Source organism: Toxorhynchites rutilus, chromosome 3 (genome assembly GCF_029784135.1).
Source record: "Toxorhynchites rutilus septentrionalis strain SRP chromosome 3, ASM2978413v1, whole genome shotgun sequence".
NCBI lineage: Eukaryota > Metazoa > Arthropoda > Insecta > Diptera > Culicidae > Toxorhynchites > Toxorhynchites rutilus.
The window spans coordinates 136071265-136093592 of NC_073746.1; the positions used below are offsets into that span (position 1 = coordinate 136071265).

The 22328-nt window shown below is 39.3% G+C and overlaps 1 protein-coding gene across 4 annotated transcripts in view; it reads left to right on the forward strand.

The window, feature by feature from the left end:
* Positions 1–22328, forward strand: part of LOC129775706 (intersectin-1) — a 39926-nt gene that overhangs the window by 11711 nt on the left and 5887 nt on the right. For 2 of the 4 annotated variants that reach the window (XM_055780731.1, XM_055780732.1), the window contains exons 2-13: positions 4402–5211; positions 5274–5686; positions 5748–5845; positions 5904–6079; positions 6139–6523; positions 6585–6758; positions 6822–7040; positions 12309–12496; positions 12568–12892; positions 12958–13338; positions 13399–13528; positions 13591–13764. In XM_055780731.1, coding sequence (XP_055636706.1) covers positions 4402–5211; positions 5274–5686; positions 5748–5845; positions 5904–6079; positions 6139–6523; positions 6585–6758; positions 6822–7040; positions 12309–12496; positions 12568–12892; positions 12958–13338; positions 13399–13528; positions 13591–13764 — 3473 coding nt within the window. Of the gene's footprint in view, positions 1–4401; positions 5212–5273; positions 5687–5747; positions 5846–5903; positions 6080–6138; positions 6524–6584; positions 6759–6821; positions 7041–12308; positions 12497–12567; positions 12893–12957; positions 13339–13398; positions 13529–13590; positions 14086–22328 lie in introns of those variants that run through there. The other 2 variants (XM_055780729.1, XM_055780733.1) reach the window with 2 other exon arrangements.

The following is a 22328-nucleotide window of genomic DNA, read 5'->3' on the forward strand; positions in this document are numbered from 1 at the left end:
CGGCATGATCCCGATTGGCATCACTCTGGCGGAAGACGGAGAGTGCTACAGACGGAAGAAAATCAGAGGTATCCGGAAAACAGCGAGAGTAGAATCAGCAGCAGGAATGGGACACGGCGGAGAAAGGCAGGTGGACGTATGGGCTCATACCGGTACTATCGACCTGGCTGAACAGGAAGCACGGGGAAGTGAATTTTCATCTGACACAGTTCCTGTCTGGACATGGCTGCTTCAGGCAATATTTGCACCGGTTCGGGCACGCAACGTCGCCACTCTGTCCGGAGTGTGAAGACGTGGAGGAAACTAGAACACGTGGTATTCGAGGGTCCCAGGTTCACCGCAAGACGCGAGGGGCTGCCTGCCCTTCATGCCGGGAACATAGTGGAGGTAATGTGTCGCGAGGAGGGCACCTGGAACGCTGTGAACAGTGTAATCGTGCACATCATGTCCGAGCTACAGCGTCAAGTTGGAGGGCAATTCCTAATCGGTACACGTCTCGACAGGTAAAAGGAATCCTGTGCGTGGAGGAGTACAACGGATTCGTAAATGAGATATACAGAGAAAATGGGAAGGATCAACGCTAGTTAGCGTTGAAAACTCGTGAAGTGCATGAGCACAGCCGCCCCCTGAAGTAGTCGCCTAGATGTGGTCCCTGGGGGAATGAGGCTACGAGTAGAGGGCTTGGTTTTTGTGGGTGCGATCCCCACTCGACGTCTGGGTTATCCCTTCCCAGATAAGGCTGGAAGAGCGTTCCTCACATCTATATAAAAAAAAACACACACACACAAACGCGCGCGCGGAACTCTTTTCGTTTGGTTGCCATCCAGCATTGAGAAGATTCCGGATAGATGTCATCGTTGCTGAAAAATAATCTTAATCTGCCAGTTCCCCTTGGAATTGAACATTACATTCAAGCGAAAGAGTTTATTTTTAAGTTTTTTATCCATATAATACATGTATACATTTATACATTTCGTTTTGTGATTTTTCAATCAAGTGCGATCAATGTAAGACCACGTCTTTCGGCAATTTATTAGAGGTGCAATGAATCTTAACAAGCAAACGATGGCAAACGATGTTTACTCAAGAATTTCTCAAACGAGAAATGGGTGTTGTGAGAAAGAATAAGCGAACACAAAAAATGTGTAGACTGATTTGATGCAACAGATATTTTATCTATTGGAAATGGAATACAAATCATATCACAATACAAGCAATGTATTATGTATTATACAACTTTTGTTTGATTATTTCTTTTGCTGAACATTGTGCCTCCAACGTAACGCTCTCGTTTCCGAAGTCCCCCAAATATTCATTTATTCATTCATCCAGAATTGATTCAGATGCAACTAAAAACAAATGATCACTAAATCAACGATAGTCCTACGTTATCCTTGCGGTTATACCACAGATATTACCCACTTCCTGTTTTTTCGTTTAGAGTGGGAAAAGTTTCAGATTTGAATAACGACATCTTTCAACAACTGGAAGGTCAGGGTTTAGTCCCGTTCGCAGGCTATCGATCGCTCCAACCATGTCAGAATCAAATGAAGGAGTTCAGGTTTTATTGAGAAAGCAAAACAATAAAGCCGGATCCATAGAGTTTGTAGACAACACTTTGGGCTAATGAGGACAACATGGTTTTGCTACGAATCTACAGTGTGTGACATGGTTTAATCTGTTTATTCGTTTTTCGCAGTTTCAACTCAGAAATGTTACCACACAGGAGTCTTGTTAAAATATTGTCGCAAACTCGATGAAGTGCTCATTATAATGCAGAAACCAATTCATGGGCTGATCACAGCCACTAGGCTATTGTGCGACGTAAATACTGGATCAAGAGTACGGTCCCTTATTTATTTATTTGAGTCACATTTCGACATCCACAATTAATCCATATTTTATTTAATTTCTTATTTTGTAATTGTCAGTTCCCGTGACCAACGCGTGAAGACTTTGTGATTTCCTGTTCGTCCTATCTAATATTATAATAAATAGGTTCTTGTTTAGATAAGGTTGATTTTTCATTCGAAAACAAAAACTAAGTGTTATGGAGGGGTGAGGGGTGACATCCTAGTAACCCGCCCCGGGTGTCACCCGGTCACGCTACGCCACTCAGCCTACCCAAGAAGCAACGTGCTTCGCTGTCATTGAATTTATATGAATATCACATGTTCTAGGTCCGCCAAAACATTCTGAAGTACAGACCAATTGATTAACCGTTTCATCGACTGGTAAAAAGTTCATAGCAAGAAAACTTACCCTTTGAATTTATATAAACATATATAAACAAAACCCAAGCAACCTTGCTTCCGTTTACAACAATTGGATATTAGCTTCTCATGGTCATGGATTTTAAATTCTACATAGCATTAATTTTACGCATAATCTAAACTCTCATAAAGAGCTAATGCATATTTTGCATAAAATGCATACGCATCATAGTGTTTATTTTGCAAGTATGCATACTATGCATATTCTTCCAAAAGTACTTTCTCGAGCAAAAGGGAATAATTAAGGATATCTTATTTTGATATTGATTGGTTTGGACAAGTCTAATATGAGAAGTAAAATACCAATGAATAAAAACCAAAAAAAAAATAGAGAAATAGCTTCTCAATACCAAAATTTTATAATTCCAATACCAAAGTAATACTTGAACAGTGTTGTTTTGACATTGAATATACTTAATTGAGTATTGAAATAATATGTCACTCTTCAAATTTTATTTTCTTTCAACGAAAATAATGACATTTTCATTTTTACCACACTTCATTTTCTTTTACGGTGATATTCGAAGAAAAAAAAAGCATTGACCGCAAACCGCTCCCAAAAACACGTTACAAAAAACGGAAGAAGTCTAGAGAAAGGCGTTTCCTCTTTTTATGTTTTGTTATCTTCGCTCGAAGTTGAGGAAACAAAAATTCTACTTGTTTCCTCTGCACTTGGAAATAATACTGCAAAGCACCACGCCAATTAAAAAACTGTTGCTCAAAGAGTCTTCTGAATCTGAAGAAAAGTAGCTTCGGGGACGTTAGAAAGCGCGCCCTTTTAGCCGGTATAAGGAGAGCGTCGGATGCTTGGTACCGCAGTGAAAATAAAAATAAGAATAGGTTAGCCTTCATGAAGGCTGTTCAATAGTATAAAGTCGAAAACTGTTCTCTAAACTCCTCTGAAGTGCTAAGGTGTGAACTTTTCTGTTCGACCACCAAAACGCAGTAGCAGATAACGAGGGATGATTTGAGTTTTCTTGTTATCACAGTCAGCTTTGCCAGCCAACTCGAGCACTTCTGCAGCCGAAACTCCATAACCGCAGCTAGGTAGACTGATACATCCTCGATCGATCATCCTCGTAGCCTCATTAAGATCAGCGATTATGATTCGCTGTTTTCACAAACAAAATGGCATTGGTAACATACGCGTATGCTGATTATACATGCATCTTTATGAAAAGCCTCGTATTGAAAATTCTTTCTTCTGGCGCTTACGTCGCGCGATTTCGGCAGTTCTAGATTTCCATTTTACCTCCTATATCTTCCGGTTGTGCTCCCGTGGCCGAGTGGTTAGCGCCCGACATTATCATGTCAGGGGTTCGGATGTGATTCCCGTTCTGGCCGGGCGATTAACTTCTCCCTATCAAATTGTGTTCAATGTGAATGGAAAACTTTGTTTTTGTAATCTCTCACAAAAATTGTATCCGAGGTTATTTTTATATTAAAAGTTTTATATGTTTTATTTATTTATTTTTTTATTTAAGGCTCATTAGCATTTTAGCTGTAACAGAGCAGAATTTTAATCGTGTACATGTCACATATTTATCATATATAATTAGCACATTACACAGTTGCCATTTTTCGGGGTTAGAGTATTCCCTTCTATACCATTGCATATGGTACAAATTTTTACACAGTAGCCATTTAGGCGTAAGAGTTTTCTATTTGTTCTTCCATTATCTAGTTAGACCGGACAGCGGAGACAGTTGATTGATCATTGTTGAGTTATTTATAGAACAGCAGCCTGATGTTTCTTGCAGAGCAGAGCAGTTGTATGGATGAATCGATCTAATTTCGACCGTGAATCGATCTCCATCGCTGATGATTGTTGCGTGGACGTAGTTATTCTGTAACAACACAAAGATGGTCAAATGAGGGCCCTGAGTTTTGAACTCACGATCGATCGCTTACTAAGCGAACGCGCAACCAATGTGGCTACGGAGACCCCCTTATATGTTTTATTACAAAATAATTTCGTATCATGATGTCTACACCGTACCGTTGTCATGGCGGATACACTTCATTTATTTTTCATCGTAAAGTATAAACGGGAATAAGACCTATAATGACTGGTCATCTGCAGCCTTGAAAGCACTTGTAACCTTTCCGGTTTTCTCTTTATTCACAGGGCACTGGCTGACACAGATGCCGATGGAAAGATGACACTGGGCGAATTCAGTATTGCATGCAAACTAATCAACTTGAAGCTTCGTGGATTCGAGGTTCCAAAAACATTACCCCCAACGTTGGTTGCTTCTCTAACTGCCGTTGGAGGCACTCCAACGCTGACACCTACATCTGGCCTTAGTCCATTGGATCCACTGAAATCCATGGGAAATACCATCTCAAACATGCCACCGGCAGTGCCCCCACAGCCAGCAATAATTCCTCACAGCGTTCCACATGCGATCGTTCCCCCAATGATGAACAATCAGATACCCAGCATGGGTCAACAGCCGCTAATTCCAGGGGGTCCGGTTAAACCCCCAATTCCACCACAACCACTGATAGCTGCCTCTCAGCAGCCGCTAATTTCCATGCAGCCACTGATTCCGCAAGCTGGGGTTATGCCCCAAATGGGCGCTCAGATTCCACCGATGATACCACAACAGCCACTGATTGCCGGTATTGGAATGCCTGCCGTTCAACATAGCCCTGCTGCACCTGTCGGGGTAGGTGTTGTTAAACCATTGATCGACACCGGAATGGGAATCTCAAGCACACCGCTCGTACCTGGAATACCACCACCTATTCCAATGCAACCAGTTATGGGAGGTGTCCCGTCGGCGACCGTTCAGGGAATCGTTCCTCAGCCTGTTCCTGCTTCTATAGCGGCAGCAGTTACACTTCCTGCCTCGCCAACACCACCACACTCCACCAGCGGAACTCCGCAACGATCCATGTCTGTTTCGGAACGTGCACCTTCGCTCGAATCTCCGTAAGTGTATCTTCTTTATAATCAGAACCTACTTCAATTTCTAGCATTGCGTGCTATTTCAGACAAACTGAGTGGGCCATCAAAGGACCAATCAAACTAAAGTATACTCAGCTGTTTAATACAAACGACCGTAATCGGTCTGGTTTTCTCACTGGGTCTCAAGCCCGTAATATTATGGTGCAGAGCAAACTACCGCAGGCTTCGCTGGCTCAGATCTGGGCCTTGGCTGACATGGACTCCGACGGTCGTCTGGGTTGCGAAGAGTTTGTTCTCGCTATGTATCTGTGCGATCAGGCGCTGCAGGGAGAGAAAGTTCCAACAGCGCTTCCGCCGGAGCTCATTCCACCCTCCTTCCGAAAAACAACATCGCGTCATGGTTCCACAGTGGGCTCTCGTCATGGTTCGGTCTCGTCGCAGGGAGCCCCAGCGCATGCTGCTGCCGTGGAATATGATCCGACAACTGGTTTACCACAAAGTACACACGTTGATTTTGTTATTCTGTTGATGACGGACAATAACGATTCATTGTTTTGCAGCTTCATTTGAGGACAAACGGAAGGAAAACTTTGACAAGGGACAGGCCGAGCTAGAAAGAAGGCGTAAAGTGCTGATGGACATTCAGAAAAAAGAACAGGTTTGTTACTCATTTACTTCATCATGTATTTTTTGAACTTTTTTCCTGGTATCAATAGGAAGAACGCGAGCGCAAAGAACGCGAAGAGCAGGAGAAGATTCGCAAAGCGAAAATGGAAGCCGAAATGAAAAAGCAGCAAGAGCTCGAAATGGAGCAGCAACGTCAACGTGAGATGGAGCAAGAGCGAGAGGAACAGCGTAAGCGTGAACTTGAGAAGAAGGAATTAGCTAGAAAGTATGTATTTATCAACGTCGTATGTGCGAGAGTGGTTATTCAGTAAACAAATATTTCAGGGAATTGGAGAAACAGCGTCAACTCGAATGGGAAGCACAGAAAATAGCTGAGATGCAGCAACTGCGTCAACGCGAACAAGATAATGTGCTTAAACTGAAGGCTCAAAATCAGTCACTGAGCGTCGAACTGAGTACTTTTAACGAGAGGATTAAGGAGCTATCGCAGAAAATTTGCGATACTCGCGTTGGAGTCACTAACGTTAAAAGTACTATCGACGGCATGAGAACCACCAGAGACACTCAGATGAGCGAAATGGCCCAGCTAAAGGCGAAGGTTAAAGACCAAAATCAGCGGTTGGTTCAGTTGAGCCAGGAGAAGGTTAAATTGGATTCTAAAAATAAAATAGGAGAAACTGAAAGTCAGCTACAGTTTTCGAACAAGCAGGTGATTATGCGGTCTTGGGACGAACTGATTTATTTTACAGTAACTTTAATGTGTCAATTAGATTATCATACAACAGCTGAAGGATAAATTGTCGAACACTAAGCAGCAAATTGAAAATAAGACAACGGATATAAAAATCAACAGCGAGCAGTTAAGTGAGCTTAAATCACAGTTGACCGATCTGATTGATTCATGTGAAACGCTATACTCGGAGTACGATATGCAACGAATTCAGGTTAGAAACGCGAACTGCGTAGGTTTTTCTTCAAATTGCTGTAAAAACTTGTTTCGTTTGTAGATTTTAGAAATGAAAAACAATCGCAAGAATGATTCCTACACCAGTGCTTGGGATACGGCCAACTCATGGCCGGTGGATAATACTCCAGCGGCAGCGGAAACGGTGCTTCCGAACGATACAATCGAAACTCCTCCCGGTTACGTAAAATATCGAGCCATATATGAGTTTAGCGCCCGCAATGCAGATGAGATTTCATTCCAGCCAGGAGATATTGTGATGGTAAGTATGGCCCCGTTTTATGCGTTCATCAGTGTGTTTGCATTACAAAAGCACAGCGTGTCGTTTTTATTACATGCTGTCGGAAACTAAATGATTGATTTCTATTTCCGGGGCGGAAGGTTCTTCGTGTGAACCAGTGTTGCCACATTTTAATCTGTACCAACGGGGTTAAAAATCTTTCTCATCTGTATTTTTTTTCTTTCAAAATCTGTACCATCGAAAATATTCGTTATAGAGAAAAATCTATTTTATTAGCATGAAAAAAATACTCATTTATTTACTACAAACACTACATTTACATTTGCAAGTCATTCGTGTGTTTGATGACGCTTAAGGTAAATGATTTTGGTTTGTCCAGTCAAAAATGTGATCATGGTTTGCACACTTTTTTGAATGCTGTAATTCAGCGCTCCTGTGTCAAATAAGGTATTCGAATGTTTCAAAACATATAAATAAAATAGTCTTTTTCATGATTTACAGTTGTTTTACAGTATATTTTTACGGAATTACACGTTTTAAAGGATTATAAAATACACCTTGTATTTGTGTCAATGTGCCCCTCATTCGAGCTAACTTTAAATCGATCACTAGATGATTATTTCGCACGTATTCAGACCTTTTCTGGATTATAACACCTACAAATATTGTAATCATCATGCTTGCACACCATTTGTATAAGATTTACATAGCAAAACTATTAAATTAAAGCATTTTGATGAATTCAATTCTGATCATGAGTTGTCCAATTCAATGATGTTATTTTGTCCACATGATTTCTATGGCAACCGCTTGACGCGCTGCATTTTTTTTATTGTGCATATAGCATATTGCAGAAATAAAGTTCGCATATTGCAGAAATAAAGTTCCCTCTGTGTTGAGGGTAACACTTAATGCCCAAGAAAAGGTAATATTCTGAAGAAAGCCTAAATTATGAATGTATCAATATGATGAAAGTAAACTCAAGCAACGGTAAATGCAACATCTATTTGTGAATTCGAATGTTTTCATTCAAAAATGGTGATTTCCGTACCGTTGTCATCGCGGATACGTTTCATTACGTTTCCACCATGAAGTGTATTTCAAGTGTATTCGAGAATCAGGTCTGTCTTGTAACTCAACGTTGCATTGTTCAAATGTAAGAAATTTCACACGCGGAAAAAATCTGTACCAATCTGTACTTTTTGACGAAATTTTTACTCTGTACCGTACAGAATCTGTACCAAAAATAACGAAAAAATCTGTACCTTTCCTGGTAAATATGTAGGGTAACACGGGGTGAGTTGGACATACGGGGTGATTTGGACCACCCCATTATCTCAGAAAGTACGGCTCAACTTGAATTTTTTATCATGTCATCTTCTTTTCTTTTGTTGAACCGTATGTAACTAACGTAAAAAACTTTGGTAAAATTCGACAGGTGCAAGGGAATGGTAGCATGAACACAGCAAGCACTTTGATTGTCAAAAAATGTGAGTTGTCCGATCGTGGTTTTAAGGTTTTCCCGCTGATTAAACAAACTTTTCATGTATTGTGCAGTAAAGTTCTGTTTCTTCTACAGAAGAGGAACAATTTGATGCAGCGAAACTCTAAGTTTGATAACAATAAATAAAATTAATTGCATTTTAATTTTTACATGTTGTGTGGGGTAACATGAACACGTTTCTGTGGGGTGAATTGGTCCTACAGATTTGAGGTTTTTCTTTGGTCTAATTGATTTCAGATGCCGCTGAATTACAAAAAGAGGATGGGCAGACAACGTTGGAAGAAGGAGGTGCTTGAAAGAGCAACGCAGGCTATCAAGAACGGATTTTCTTTGACCAAGCATCGAAAGTGTTTGAAAATGCTCGAAAAACAGTGAAAAAATCCATGCAGAATTCGAGATGGTCTCAATCCAATTTTTCTAGTCTGGAATCTGGCCAAGACACCTGGTATCGAGCCCAGAACACTGTTACTGATTGTAACATTATTCCAAAATACTTTACATAAACCTAAGTATGTTTTTTTCGATGAAACACACTGGACCAAATTACCCCCCAGATGGTCCAAATCACCCCGTATCAAATTTTAATGTCCAAAAATCATCTCTTTTATTTTATGATATATTTGGTAGTTTAAAGCTTGATATAATTATTAAACATTATTGATCGAGAAAAATAAGTGTAGCTTAGTGTACAATGTGACATTTTTTATTTAAACCGTATTGGTTTGGAAATATTAGCCGATTTGCTTAGGTGGTCCAAATTCCCCCCTTTTCCCCTACGTGTGGCAACACTGATAGGAACCATCGCTTCCACCCTTCTGTTTCTTATATTTGGTTCCAATTCCTTCGTCGTATATTATATGAGAAACGAAGAAAAACAGCGAAGCAAAGTGTAGCACCGACATTCTTTCGTGATTTTTGAAAGTCTTTAACTTCGTGTTAACCTTTAATAAGGCCCTGGTAACTATATTGCCAAAAAATATTTTTTTTCGTTACACTTAAAATATTTATATTGTGTTAAACTAAAGACTTCTAAAGGTATTTAGAAATACTCCATTTTTTTAGAACTGCTCAAAATGTACGAAAATCATTTGGCAGTCATTTTTATGTAGAAAACCGCCGATAGAAAATTCTGTTTAATCCTTTGCGGTCGTTTGTCTGCTCTCAGCCAAAACAGCAAGGAATCATACTAAATACTTTATTCAACGATGTAATAGTTTACATTTTTTCTAAACGAATTTTAAGGTGAAGGTGGAAGGAAGCCATTGTAATAGTATAGGTAAAACCACGTGTAAAAATGGGGTGAATGTGTTTGTGAGAGAAGAGCAAAGCACACGCAAATGAATCAATTCACTTATCAGACTGTGTGGCGCTTCACTGACACGAGTCTTATAATACATTCGAAAAAAATAACAATTCAATACTAAAGTAAAATGTATGAACGATGTGTTCCGATGAACAATTGCAAATATAAATAAATATAGAAGGTGTATTTGCCTACGAAGTAAAATTCTGATTATACGCGAGTGTAACATGAGCAAATTTATAAACATGCAAATTGGGGCTCTTTTGGTATTAACCAGAGATCGAAATGCTCGCCGATTTGAGACGAAAAACATCCGTTTTCACCCACAGGGAAAAATAGCTGAGGATATAGGAGGCGAGAGAATGTTATACGCTCACTTTGATTCTCGCGAGAAACGCAAAGCCGATTTTTATTTTTCGATGAGTTATGATTGCCGAAAAATTGTTTCGTTTTCAGTGACTCCTTGATGCCGATAATGGTTTTTCACTTCTTCAGTGCAGCTGAAAACATTGCATGAAAATATACGGCAATATTGGGTATCATCGTGAAGTGAACATGAGATGGATTAATATTTGTACAATTCAGACGCTGTCCAAATGCAGATCGTTTGGACGCTGTCCTAACAGATTAACGTTGGTAAAGTTAGCTATGATTTTTCGCTCCATATTTTCAGTACCAAATGAGAGACGAAAACCCATTCTCGTTGAACTTCCGAGAATGAGATTTTCCACATCTCTTTCTCTCTGAAAAAGAATTTTCGGTGAAAACGAAGAAACGAAAATATCAACAATACACGCTTCATCGAAAACTAGATTGATTGATTGAATATTTATCGTGCATCCGAACGAGGATTTCGATCTCTGGTATTAACAAGTTCTTCCGCACAGTAACTCGATGTTGATAATTCCTTAATATTTTCCTTCGTTGATCGCATTGTTTTCACATATTAACGTTGGAGAGCCTTAACCCTTCTCTTCGTTGGCCGAGGTATTTTGATTGAATGTAATGCTTTTCCGTTTACTATTTTTTAAAGCATAGGCAGCCGTGGCAGTGTTCCGAACTCTGCAATACAATTTTCTTAACCAATGTTAAAGTTGCTGAAACTTACATTATAGTTTCGCAAAATTATTTATTTTCGGGCGAAGGGTGAGGGAGGGAGATGAAAGAAATGAGCGCCATTGTGGCAGCCATTTGTGGCTTCCTTCCACTTTCACCTTAAGGTCTAGTTACCCTTTATACGAATGTATACTGAATTTCTATGAATAAGAGGTAACGGTACTCGGTGTAAACAAACTATTAGCGTGGAATGATAAGAGGATCTCTTTCAAGGGAATATTATTCACAATAAAGTGAGCTTACAAAGCAGCGGTAAACAGTGTTTTCGGGGTTAACGGTCAGTGGCAACTATTTTGCCACCAATTTTTTCAACTGTTTCAATAGTTTTTTTTAAATCAAAGGTAAATATGTGTTCTTTTCATGTAAGAATTATGTTCTCTGAAGTTGGAGTCTCGTTGCCTAGCTTCCGCGGTCTTATAAAAGGTTGAACAACACCTCAATGCGGATGATTCCATGTTTGTTTATACCAAACTAGCAGACCCGGGGAACTTCGTTCCGCCAAAAAGTGGTGTTTGAGTTTTCACTTGAAATTGTTATTTTTTCGTATATTTGCGATCGACAGTAGATGACTCTCGAATTTAACTATTGAATGAAACACTTTTCGATATGCTTATTCCACCTGAGAATCCATGATTATTTCCACAATAACGGAACACAAAGCTCAATGTCATCAACGTTAATTCCAGTTAATTAAATGAATTTCATTTGGACAAACTTTTCACTTGAGACCATATGCGTAATTATTTCTTTTTGATTTTTTTTTATTTTTCTTCAAAGTCAAAATTCACAAATTTGTCAGTGTTTCTGAACACAACAATGTACGGTATTTTATACGTGTGAGTAATTTTCGTGCACGATACAAAAAAATCTATGATTGAGCGAAAGCGAGTTGTATAGTGGGATGTGGGAGGGAGTTTACAGGTTTTTAGGGAGTATTTTTTTTTGGGGTGGGTTGACACTTCTTCTGAAGAAAAATATTCCGAGGTGGGAATGCGATTGAGCGATTTCCCAGCTCCCGTTTGAGCAACTAAAATGGCGTCATTTGTTTCAGTGCCAGAGATATGAGTTTCAGAAAATGTCCCACCCTCTGTCATTTTAAAGCGATAGACATGTAATATTATTAAATTTTAAAAACACCTATTACTTAACGTTATCCTATAGCTTCTTGTTCGGGAGATAATAAATAGCTCATAGAGCCAGTCAAAATGCGTCCAAAATGTATATGATTTTCTGGAATGTAGATAAGTTTCTCATTGATATAATTTGTTTGGCTAGTCACAAAGCTAACCAAATATGCGTTTTGATGAAACGTAACTTATAGTCGGATCTAAAACAATGCCACCATTTCATCCGAAACTTTTCTCAGGTACCACTGGAACAAAATGCAGAACCAGGCTGGTTGGCTGGTGAGATCAACGGACACACTGGATGGTTCCCCGAGTCGTACGTGGAGAAGGTAGACAGTAATTTGAACACAGTTGTGGCACCCGCTGCGGAAACCATTGCCTATACCGAACCAGTCGCCGCAGACTATACTGCCACAAACGAAGTAGAGTAAGTGTTTACACACGATGCAGGATACGAGCGTACAAATAAATGACCATTCGATTCGTTTTGCTTTACAGAGGTATACCACAGGAAGAACCTAGCACTGAATATTATGATAACAGCACTGGTAATAACAACGTTGTCGATGAACAAATTGCAGCAACCTACAACGGTGATGTCGAATACTACGTTGCCTGTTACGCGTACCAATCCGCGGAGATTGGCGACCTGGTGTTCGATGCCGGCGAGGTTATTGCTGTCACCAAGAAAGAAGGTGATTGGTGGACTGGTAATATTGGTAATCGCACTGGTATCTTCCCGTCAAACTACGTTCAAAAGCAGGAAACTGTAAGTACTGCAATAAAGACCAGTAGTGAAGATAGTGTAGTAGCCGGACAAGAAGTAATTATATCCACATGAACTAGATAGAGTTTGAAAACGAACTGACAAATAACAATATCTTCTAGGAGGTAACCAACGGAAATCAGCAGCTTTATGGAATGCAGCAACCGACACAACAGCAACAGATTCTGGAACAAGAAGCGCCAATTGCGCAGAAACAATCGATACAAGATGAAGCGGAGGATGCTCGCAATCAAGCCGAAGCTGACTCGGAAGTGTCACAAATCAATACTCAGCCACCACGAGCGCCTGCGGCAAACGAGGAAAACATCCGTTACTCATCGATGTCCACATCTGCCACACCAAGCTTGCGGAAAAAAGGCGAAGTTGCACAAGTCATTGCCCCGTACGAGGCTACCAGCTCAGAGCAACTGTCGCTCACGAGGGGTCAGCTCATCATGATCAGGAAAAAGACTGACTCCGGATGGTGGGAAGGGGAGCTACAGGTGAGAATTGCGAATGCTTTTGTTGTTACAGGATTCAATCATGAGCATTCTGCTTCACAGGCAAAGGGTCGACGGCGACAAATTGGTTGGTTCCCAGCAACTTACGTCAAAATCCTGCAAGGTGGACGAAACAGTGGTCGCAATACTCCAGTATCTGCAAGTAAAGTGGAGCTCACCGAAACGGTTCTCGGTACGAAGTTTTTTAAAAAATTTTAAAAACGTAAAACATATTCATGAGTACCATCATTTCAGATAAAGTAATAGCACTCTATCCGTACAAAGCATTAAATGACGACGAGCTGTCGTTTGAGAAGGATGACATTATCAGTGTGATGGGAAGGGACGAACCGGAATGGTGGCGCGGTGAGCTGAACGGAACAACCGGTCTCTTCCCAAGCAACTACGTTGGTCCGTTTGTGACGTCAGGTAAGAAAACGCCAGCCACCGGCAGCTAGCAGCGGCAGCGTTCATGACAATTAACTAAGACACGGATATGCATGTGAAACGTAGAATTTGCATTTTCCCCATTTTTCCTCTGTTCTGCTCCAGCCGGGGCCTTTCTCTGCTAGGGTACGATTATGTTGATGTGATTGTGATTATTACGTTTATACAAGATTATTTTGTTTTTCAATGTATAGTACTTCTTCGGTATACAATGTGTTTTATTGTATTTGTATGTTCAGGATACGTATGTATATTTATGATTTATTGGTTATCATAAATTTGCCCTTATTTAATTCTATTCAATGATTTTTTGTTTGATACTCAAAGGAACTGAAAAGAAATGTTATAACTCAAGATAATATAGGTACTAATTTTAACTCTGAAGGCCCAATTCTTCGATATATGCAATAATATTATTTCTCTGTCCAAAAACATTTGATGTACGGGACTGGGGTGAAAAGTTATAAGTCTGACAAACTTCCTTTTCGGATTTTCCGCTTTTTTCCTACATAATCTCCATTAACCTTTAACGAACGAGCGCATTTTTCTAGAACGATGACCAGTTGGTCGACGGATTTTTAAGAAATTATGTGCTTTATTTCCAGAGCGAGAAAAGGTACATAATTAATATCGTTTCATTGGATTTTATGGAAACTTTCCGTAATAGTATATAAACAGGTGAAGTGAAAAGTTGCAATAAGGGAATAGATTAAAATTCCGCGAAATCGACACGAGATGCTATTTGGATTCTGCTAACCATCAATCAGCAGCGCCTAACTACTCTGCATCTCGTATGGATTGTGGTGCATTTCTGTCGGCTCGAGAGGTCATTTAGAAGATCATTGGCCGCTACAACGATTGACCTATTTTGTCTGACCCTGGCCGCCACAATGATCGACCCGTTCTGTTTGTAGAAATAGAAATTTATGGTAGAAAATTATGGTTGGAGAGGAGAGGCATTGAGAGATAGGTCCAAGAAAGGAAACATCATTAAACGTTAACGATGGATTTTTTTAAATATGTATAGAGAGAGGAAGAACATCGTTAACGTTAATTTCGCCTTTATTTGAAAAAGATGAAGGGGAGCCGCGGGTAAGACGGACAGAGGGGGTATGATGGCCAGGTGGTTGATTTGTATAGTTGCATTATGAATTGCAAATTTCTGTTGATGGGAACCCCTTCTACATGCTATTCTAGAATATTTAAACCATCCTATGACAATGAATACTGATCAAAAGTGAAATAGGGAAACAAAAACCGAAAATCAAACATGATTCCGCGTGTGGATGTAATTTTTGTGGCTTCGATATTAAGCATTTTGAGTGACTTAATTGCAAAATTGAATTCGCTGATGGTTATATTTCGGTTTGTGAGTTGACAGAGAAGCGATATTAGGTACGTACGGAAAAGTAAATTCTTTCGTATGTGGTAAATTAAAATTGTCGAAATAATAACACTGGTGAGGTTGAAATGGACAGTCTCATTCATAATCCCATCCAATGCATGATGGAAAGTGAAGGGAATATTATTGAACTCTTTTTTATATTGCTTTCTTTTTTTGTTCTATTTCAGTACTGGACGCAAAAACACTGAGAGAGAGCGACATTATTGCTCTCGCGAGCGATAAACTTCTACGCTTCGTATATTATTGACCTGTCCATATTCCCCCCACTACATGTCCATTAAGGACCGTATCGTTAATTATGGGTACGCTCAAAACACAGCTTTATTTCAAATATTGCATTTATTTTTCAGTTCTGATATCAAAATATTGTATCTTATGAATGAAAGAAAGGAGTAACAGTAAAAAATAATCAAGATTCTGATTTTCGCGCCAATGATCGCACCTGCTTCTTGATGTCCCTCATTAGGTTCTGGACAACCGTCTCATCGACTTGTTTGCTCACATTTATCCAATCCTTTTTGAACTGCTCAAGGTCATCGGCTGCCTTGTCCTTCTTCCGCAGTCGTCCCTTCATCAAAGCCCAAAATTTTTCAATAGGTCTTATTTGCGGACAATTTGGAGGATTCATCTCCTTTTCCACAAAATCGACATTATTCTCGCGATACCAATCCAAGGTCAAACGTGCATAGTGGCATGATGCCAAATCAGGCCAAAATAGTGTCGGACCAGTGTGCTTTCGGATGAGCGGTAACACACGCTTTTGGAGACATTCTTTCCGGTAAATTTCACCATTCATATTCCCGAGAGTGAAGAAAGGAGATGATTTCATGCCACATTGACAAACAGCTTGCCAAACCAGCACTTTCTTACCGAATTTTTCGCAAAAAATTGACTTCTCCGCGTTCGGGACATCTGTTCCTTGCTTTACAGTGTAAAACTGTGCCCCAGGAAGAGTTTTGTAGTCCAGTTTGACGTAGGTTTCATCATCCATGACGATGCACAGTTCGCGTTTGCTTAAAATCCCATCGTAAAGCTTACGGGCACGGGTTTTCACGGAACTTGCCTGAATTTGGCTGCGTTTGGGACATTTTTGCTTTCTATATGCCTTCAGTGAGTTACGTTCTTTGGCACGTTGAACCATACCGATTGATGTTCCACACTTTTTTGCGCAATCCCGTATCGATAATTCCTTTTTTCTTTCAAATTGCCTGCAAATCTTTTTATCCAAGTTTGGCTTGGATGGCCCAGGTTTTCTGCCGCGACCGGGTAGATCCTTCAATGTATTATACATACCAAATCGCTTGATAGCGTTTTGGACCGCATGGACGCTTACTCCTTCCGCCTTCGCCAATTTTCTCATTGATATTCCTGTTTCGGAGCAGTATCTGGTCACAATGGATTTTCGTTTTTCTTCTGTTAGCCCTCTCATGATTGCACTTTTAGGAAAAAACGATCTTTTAACAATGCTAACTGAACGCTAACTGTGTCAACAACAGGAGAAAAATAAACAGCTGTCAAAACAAGCTATAGTCTTTTTCAGAGTCTCCTAAGGCGTACCCATAAATAACGATACGGTCCTTATACCCGAATCGATAAAAATGTTCTACTTTTCGGCTTGTTTTAATTCCAGTAAAGAACATGGAAAACCCATTTTTATCAAACATTTGGCCAATTATTTCGAAAACTAGTATATTGAACTGTAGGAAACTGCTTTTAAGTTTTGGAAAACATGAGTTTCCAAAGATACAATTGAAGTTTTTTCTTAACATGTCCGTCTTACCCCCATCTCCCTTATAAGTAAGAGGATAATCTGTACCAACCTTACGGTTTTCGGTTTCCCCCTGATCTAAGCTTCGTGGCTGTCGACAAACATTCCCCGAACACTTTCATTACGTTGGCAACAGTTAATTTGGTTACTTTAAACCAGTGCACAATGGTCCAGGAGATGCATTTAAGTGGAAATTGGCATTTAGAGCTCGACAGTTATTCTTTAGACAAAAACTGTCTTAGACAAAGTTGTTACTTATGATAGAGCGCTCGTTTTCATGTTGTCAAAAATAGGGTGACCAGAATTGTCGATAACATAAAAAATCTAACTTTCTTATCTTTATAGATAGAGGTAAACATAGTTCGACAATGTTGTAGCTCCAATTATTTGAGACATCTTTGTAGAACAAAGTTTTTCTCTATCTCTTGAAATAACCGATATAGCGCCTTTTTTCTAAGTTACTTTAGGGTCACCATGAAAAAAAACCGTTTTTTGCCTTAATTTTTATATTTCAAATTTTACATGCAAACTGTCTTCGAATGACTTGATATTTCTCCCCAAAAAACACGCTCTTTTCATTTGTTTGTCATTCTTTCTGGGGCAAACATAAAAAAAGTTTGTTGACGGCATTTGAAAGAACAGATTTCACTCTATATATTATGTGATTTACAAAATTATGTTATTTTTTGTGTTTGAGTAAATTAAAATTGAAATCATGAGTTTTTTGATGAAAACCCATCAATAACTTTGAGCAGGATTAAGATATTGACCTATTCTGCATCGCAAAATGTTGGTATTGATAACATCCAAAAGTCGTACGAAGACCATTTTGATGTAGAATTTTGAATATAAAAGTTAGAGTAAAAAACCCCGTTTTTTCATAGTCACCCTAATGCAACTCAGATAGAAAGCGCTAAAAACAACTTTGTGGGAGATATTTATTGTTTAGGCCAGAACTGTCTTAGACAAAGTTGTTACATATGATAGAGCGCTCATTTTTATGTTATCAAAAATAGGGTGACCAAAATTATCGATGAAATACAAAATCTAACTTTCTTATCTTTATAGATAGAGATAAACATAGTTCAACAATGTTGTAGCCCCAGTGATTTTGAACAACTTTATAGAACAAAACTTTTTTCTATCTTTTAAAATAATCGATTTAGCGCTTTTTTCTAAGTTGCTTTTGGGTGATCATAAAAAAACGTGTTTTTTCTGCTTTAACTTTTATATTTCAAATTCTACATCAAAACTGTCTTCGTACGACTTTTAGAGCTTGTCAATACCAACATTTTGCGATGCCGAACTTGTCTATATCTTAATCCTACTCAAAATTATTAATGGTTTTTTACCCAAAAACTAATGATTTCAATTTCATTTTACTCAAACACGAAAAATAACATAGTTTTGATAATCAGACATCATGTAGAGTGAAATATGTATAAATATATATATATCGATTATTTTAATAGATAGAGAAAAACTTTGTTCAACAAAGATATCTCAAATAACTGAGACTACAACATTGTCGAACTAAGTTTACCTTCATCTCTAAAGATAAGAAAGTTATATTTTTTATTTCATCGATAATTTTGGTCACCCTATTTTTGATAACATAAAAATGAGCGCTCTATCATATGTAACAACTTTGTCTAAGACAGTTTTTGTCTAAAGAATAACTGTCGAGCTCTAAATGCTAATTTCCACTTAAATGCATTTCCTGGACCATTGTGGTGGCCAGGTATATACATGGTGCGGGCCGCATTAGAATTTGCATTATAGCCGCGGGTCACAATGATATTTTTCTCACTACTTTTCATGATGAAATGTAAAATATACGTATTTAACTGGTACTTTTTGACTCACTTTTTATTTCAAATTGGAAAGCATTCAGTTCTATACTTTTCAAATTCAAAACTCGAGAACAAAATGAGATAGAAATCCAAATCTTTTATTGAAGGTATAAAAATATCCAGAATCAACATTTTTGGCAAAATTATTCGACCATCTCTTCACGCGGAGTCGAAAACGCTACAGCCAATCGTTAATCGCTGCAGCTTCTCGATAGAATTCTTCAACGATTGGTAGTAGATGTAGCCTGGTAGTTTTGTTGCTAGTCTCGTTTTTTCACCGTTCTAGGAGTTTTTTGCATCGTTCCAAACATATTCGTTTCAATCTGGGCGTCAAAAAATGACTCACACATCGATGTACGCACCAATCAATTAATCCAATTCATTTCGACCGATGAACGCTTTTGTTTCCGAAGAGGATGGCGCTGAACGTGTTCATGAAAAACATAGATAACATTGTGCAGCCCCACGGACCTCGGACGTACATTCTTGGGCATATCATCCACATCAGCTGTTTCTTTGTACTGTTGTAGTGTACGGAACACAAATCGTTCATCGATAGAAAACGGTTTGAGCAGCTCGTAGATCTGTTTTGACGCTTTCCCGCACTTAAATAACGTGACAATTGCGACACGCTTCTCGTACAGATCGAACTTTATCATTGCTAGGAAACCGAACTAGTACTGATGAGACCACGAAACTTGGATAGAGTGAAGAGGGACATCGAACTACACGACTGCAGTGTTACCACTTTTTTTCGCTCCAAATTTCTCTGCTGAGAGTAGTCGCGATTTCACTCACAGAATCATAGCTATACTTGATAATGTGAATACGGTACCACGATTGAATTGAACGTTCTTTTCATCATCAAAAAGTTTCTACAATATGTTTTGTTTGTTTCAATATAGAAAATCCTTAAATACAAACATACTTCAACGATCGATTTCACTCGAACTTCTTTTCTTGAGCCATTTTATCGAAATCAACTTGAATGTGAGATATAACGATGCGAAGCTTGACACACGAAGTGTCGACACTTGAGAGATTCTCAATGTCAGCAAACGGGTGAAATGAAAAATAATTGTTATTTGAACTTGAGTTTGTTTTCGAGTGAAAAAAAAAGAATATAGAAAAGAAAAAAAGAAGCTTGGAACTCACGATGATCCAATGCGTGCGAGTTGATTGATGTTTTGGACGATATCATTCAAGACATCCTCAAATCCTACATCCATAGGAAAAAGGCAAACCAATTCCTCTGTAACTTCGAAATCTTTCTTCCATCTATCACCACTGAATAAAATACATAGTCGGCAGCTCGTTCTTTGGCTACTCGCCCGTTTGCCCCATACATACAAATCAAATGTTAAATCTCAGGGTATAGGTTCGCTCGTAATTCTTCGGATCGTTTGACGTTTGCTTGCATCTGACACAAAGTTATTTTTATTCAATCGTGTTCCGTCTGCTGAGAACTGTGGGATGGACTGTATTTTTTTTATGTTACTCCACTCATGGAGACAACGGGTGCGTGGAAGAAAACCTCGTGTTTCTCACGCTTTATTCGACGGATGGGAGCCCCTGCGGCTCCGCTCCGTGCTGTCAGGGCCTAACCTTCTGGGATATGCTTCGGAAAGAGTTCTGAGCAGTGCAGAATGAAAACATGGCGGTGGAATACTATTCACACTTTGTACATCATTTAATCTTTACTAAATTTTCCTATGTACATTATTCACATGATGTGCATGTGAATGCGCCACTATTGTTAAGCTGATGATATTTGTACACTTGCAATATTGCTGCTGTTCTTATGGCTACTTTTGCCCTTGCTGATGGGATCGCACTCTTGCGATGGTGTCTATTGCTGCTTGTGTTGTCGAACTTGCTCTAGACCAAGACGGGTCTATGGTACTAGGTGAGGCCGTTTCGTCACTAAGTTGGTTAGGGGAGCGGTATATGAAAACAGCACGGAAGAAAGTAGAAGGGGAATTATTTGCTTGTAGCGTGAAAGAGACAGACTGATCACGAGCGAGCTTCGGCAATAGCGTATTGTGTTTTGTTTACAAACAAAACACAGTAGACTTCCAAGATGGCTGAAGAGTGGTTTTAGCAAGTTGGCCCACCTTAGTATGTACTTCTAGGCGCCTTGCTCTAGACTTGCACCTTTCCACTTGATGATAGCCGAATGAAGACTGATCTTCGGGCGTTCGGGTGACTTCTTTTACTCTCCCTCGCTTCTTGTCAAATGAGAAGGGGTGGTACTTACGATGGGATGCGTTTTCCCCTTCCGTACGTTTCTCGGACGGAACAAATTGTATGGAAGAATTTTCAACTACAAGGGCGGTCCGATAAGTATAGGAGAAGTGTGTAATACGCACCCCCTAAGCGAAAATGGATTTATCTTGACCGTGCTCTCAAAATTTAGGGTAACAACTACGTCAGTACGTAGATTAGTTAACCCTCAATTAACTGTACTCGTTCTGTCTTTTAGATACTGAATAACAAAAGTGCTACGAATTTCATTTTGTAAGGCGCCCAAATTTCCAATCATACGGTGTTAATTGGCCCAGCAGAAGTATAATATGCCCATGAGTTGTTTCTCTCAGAGACTAGAAAGCTCAGAGAAACAGCTTGTATGAATGAGAGATTCCATCAATCTATTCCCTTCATGCCCACCAGCGAAGAGAAGAAACCGTTCCTTCGGTGAGCGTGTTCTCCCAGTATTCGTGCATTAATTCTCCAGTCCGCGCTCTTGTTTTCCTGCATTCTCTGAGCACATAATATAGATGCCAGATGTGAAGACATGTTTTCGTTGTCAAGACATTTAATTTTGTGAAAACATACTGAGGTCATTTCAAAGTATGTGGAAACAATTGTTTGTGTGATTTATCGAACTGGGTTTAGAAATATCGTGATGGTTTGCATACAAGCTATTTCTCTCGTGAAAATGTTTACGACCGAAAGCGAGCAAATTGCTCCGATCTAGGGTATGCCATACTGCTCGATGGTAAGCTGATGCGGAAAATATCAAATTGAGAAAGAAAAGAATCCTTCCTTACCATTTTCTTCATCTGAGATATTCACTGGGAACTCGACTCAGTAATTATGACCCACAATTATCGCCTCTGAATCGGTTTCAAGTAACAAAAACCTTATAGAAATGATGTAGAAAATTACATCGAAAATCCAAAGAAAATTATTTTTCTTATTTTTTTAAAGTATGTTACAAATGGTTTCATGGTAGGATTCTATCATTGACTAGCACGCTTGCCTTTATCCATTGCATTTCTATTCTTGTTGGTTTACGAGAAAATCAGGCGGGTCAAATTGCCCGGCAGGCGCGTTTTAGACACATCTCCTCTACTATCCCAGTTGTAGGAGGAATATAAAACGAGGCCACACAAAAGTCTTTGCCATTGATTTGTGTCTGACAAGTGACTTCTTCAATACCGGTTATCGAAGGGAGCGTGACTCTATAGAAGGAAGAAGTGACACTTTTTGATATGCAAGAGAACGCCATCAAACGAGT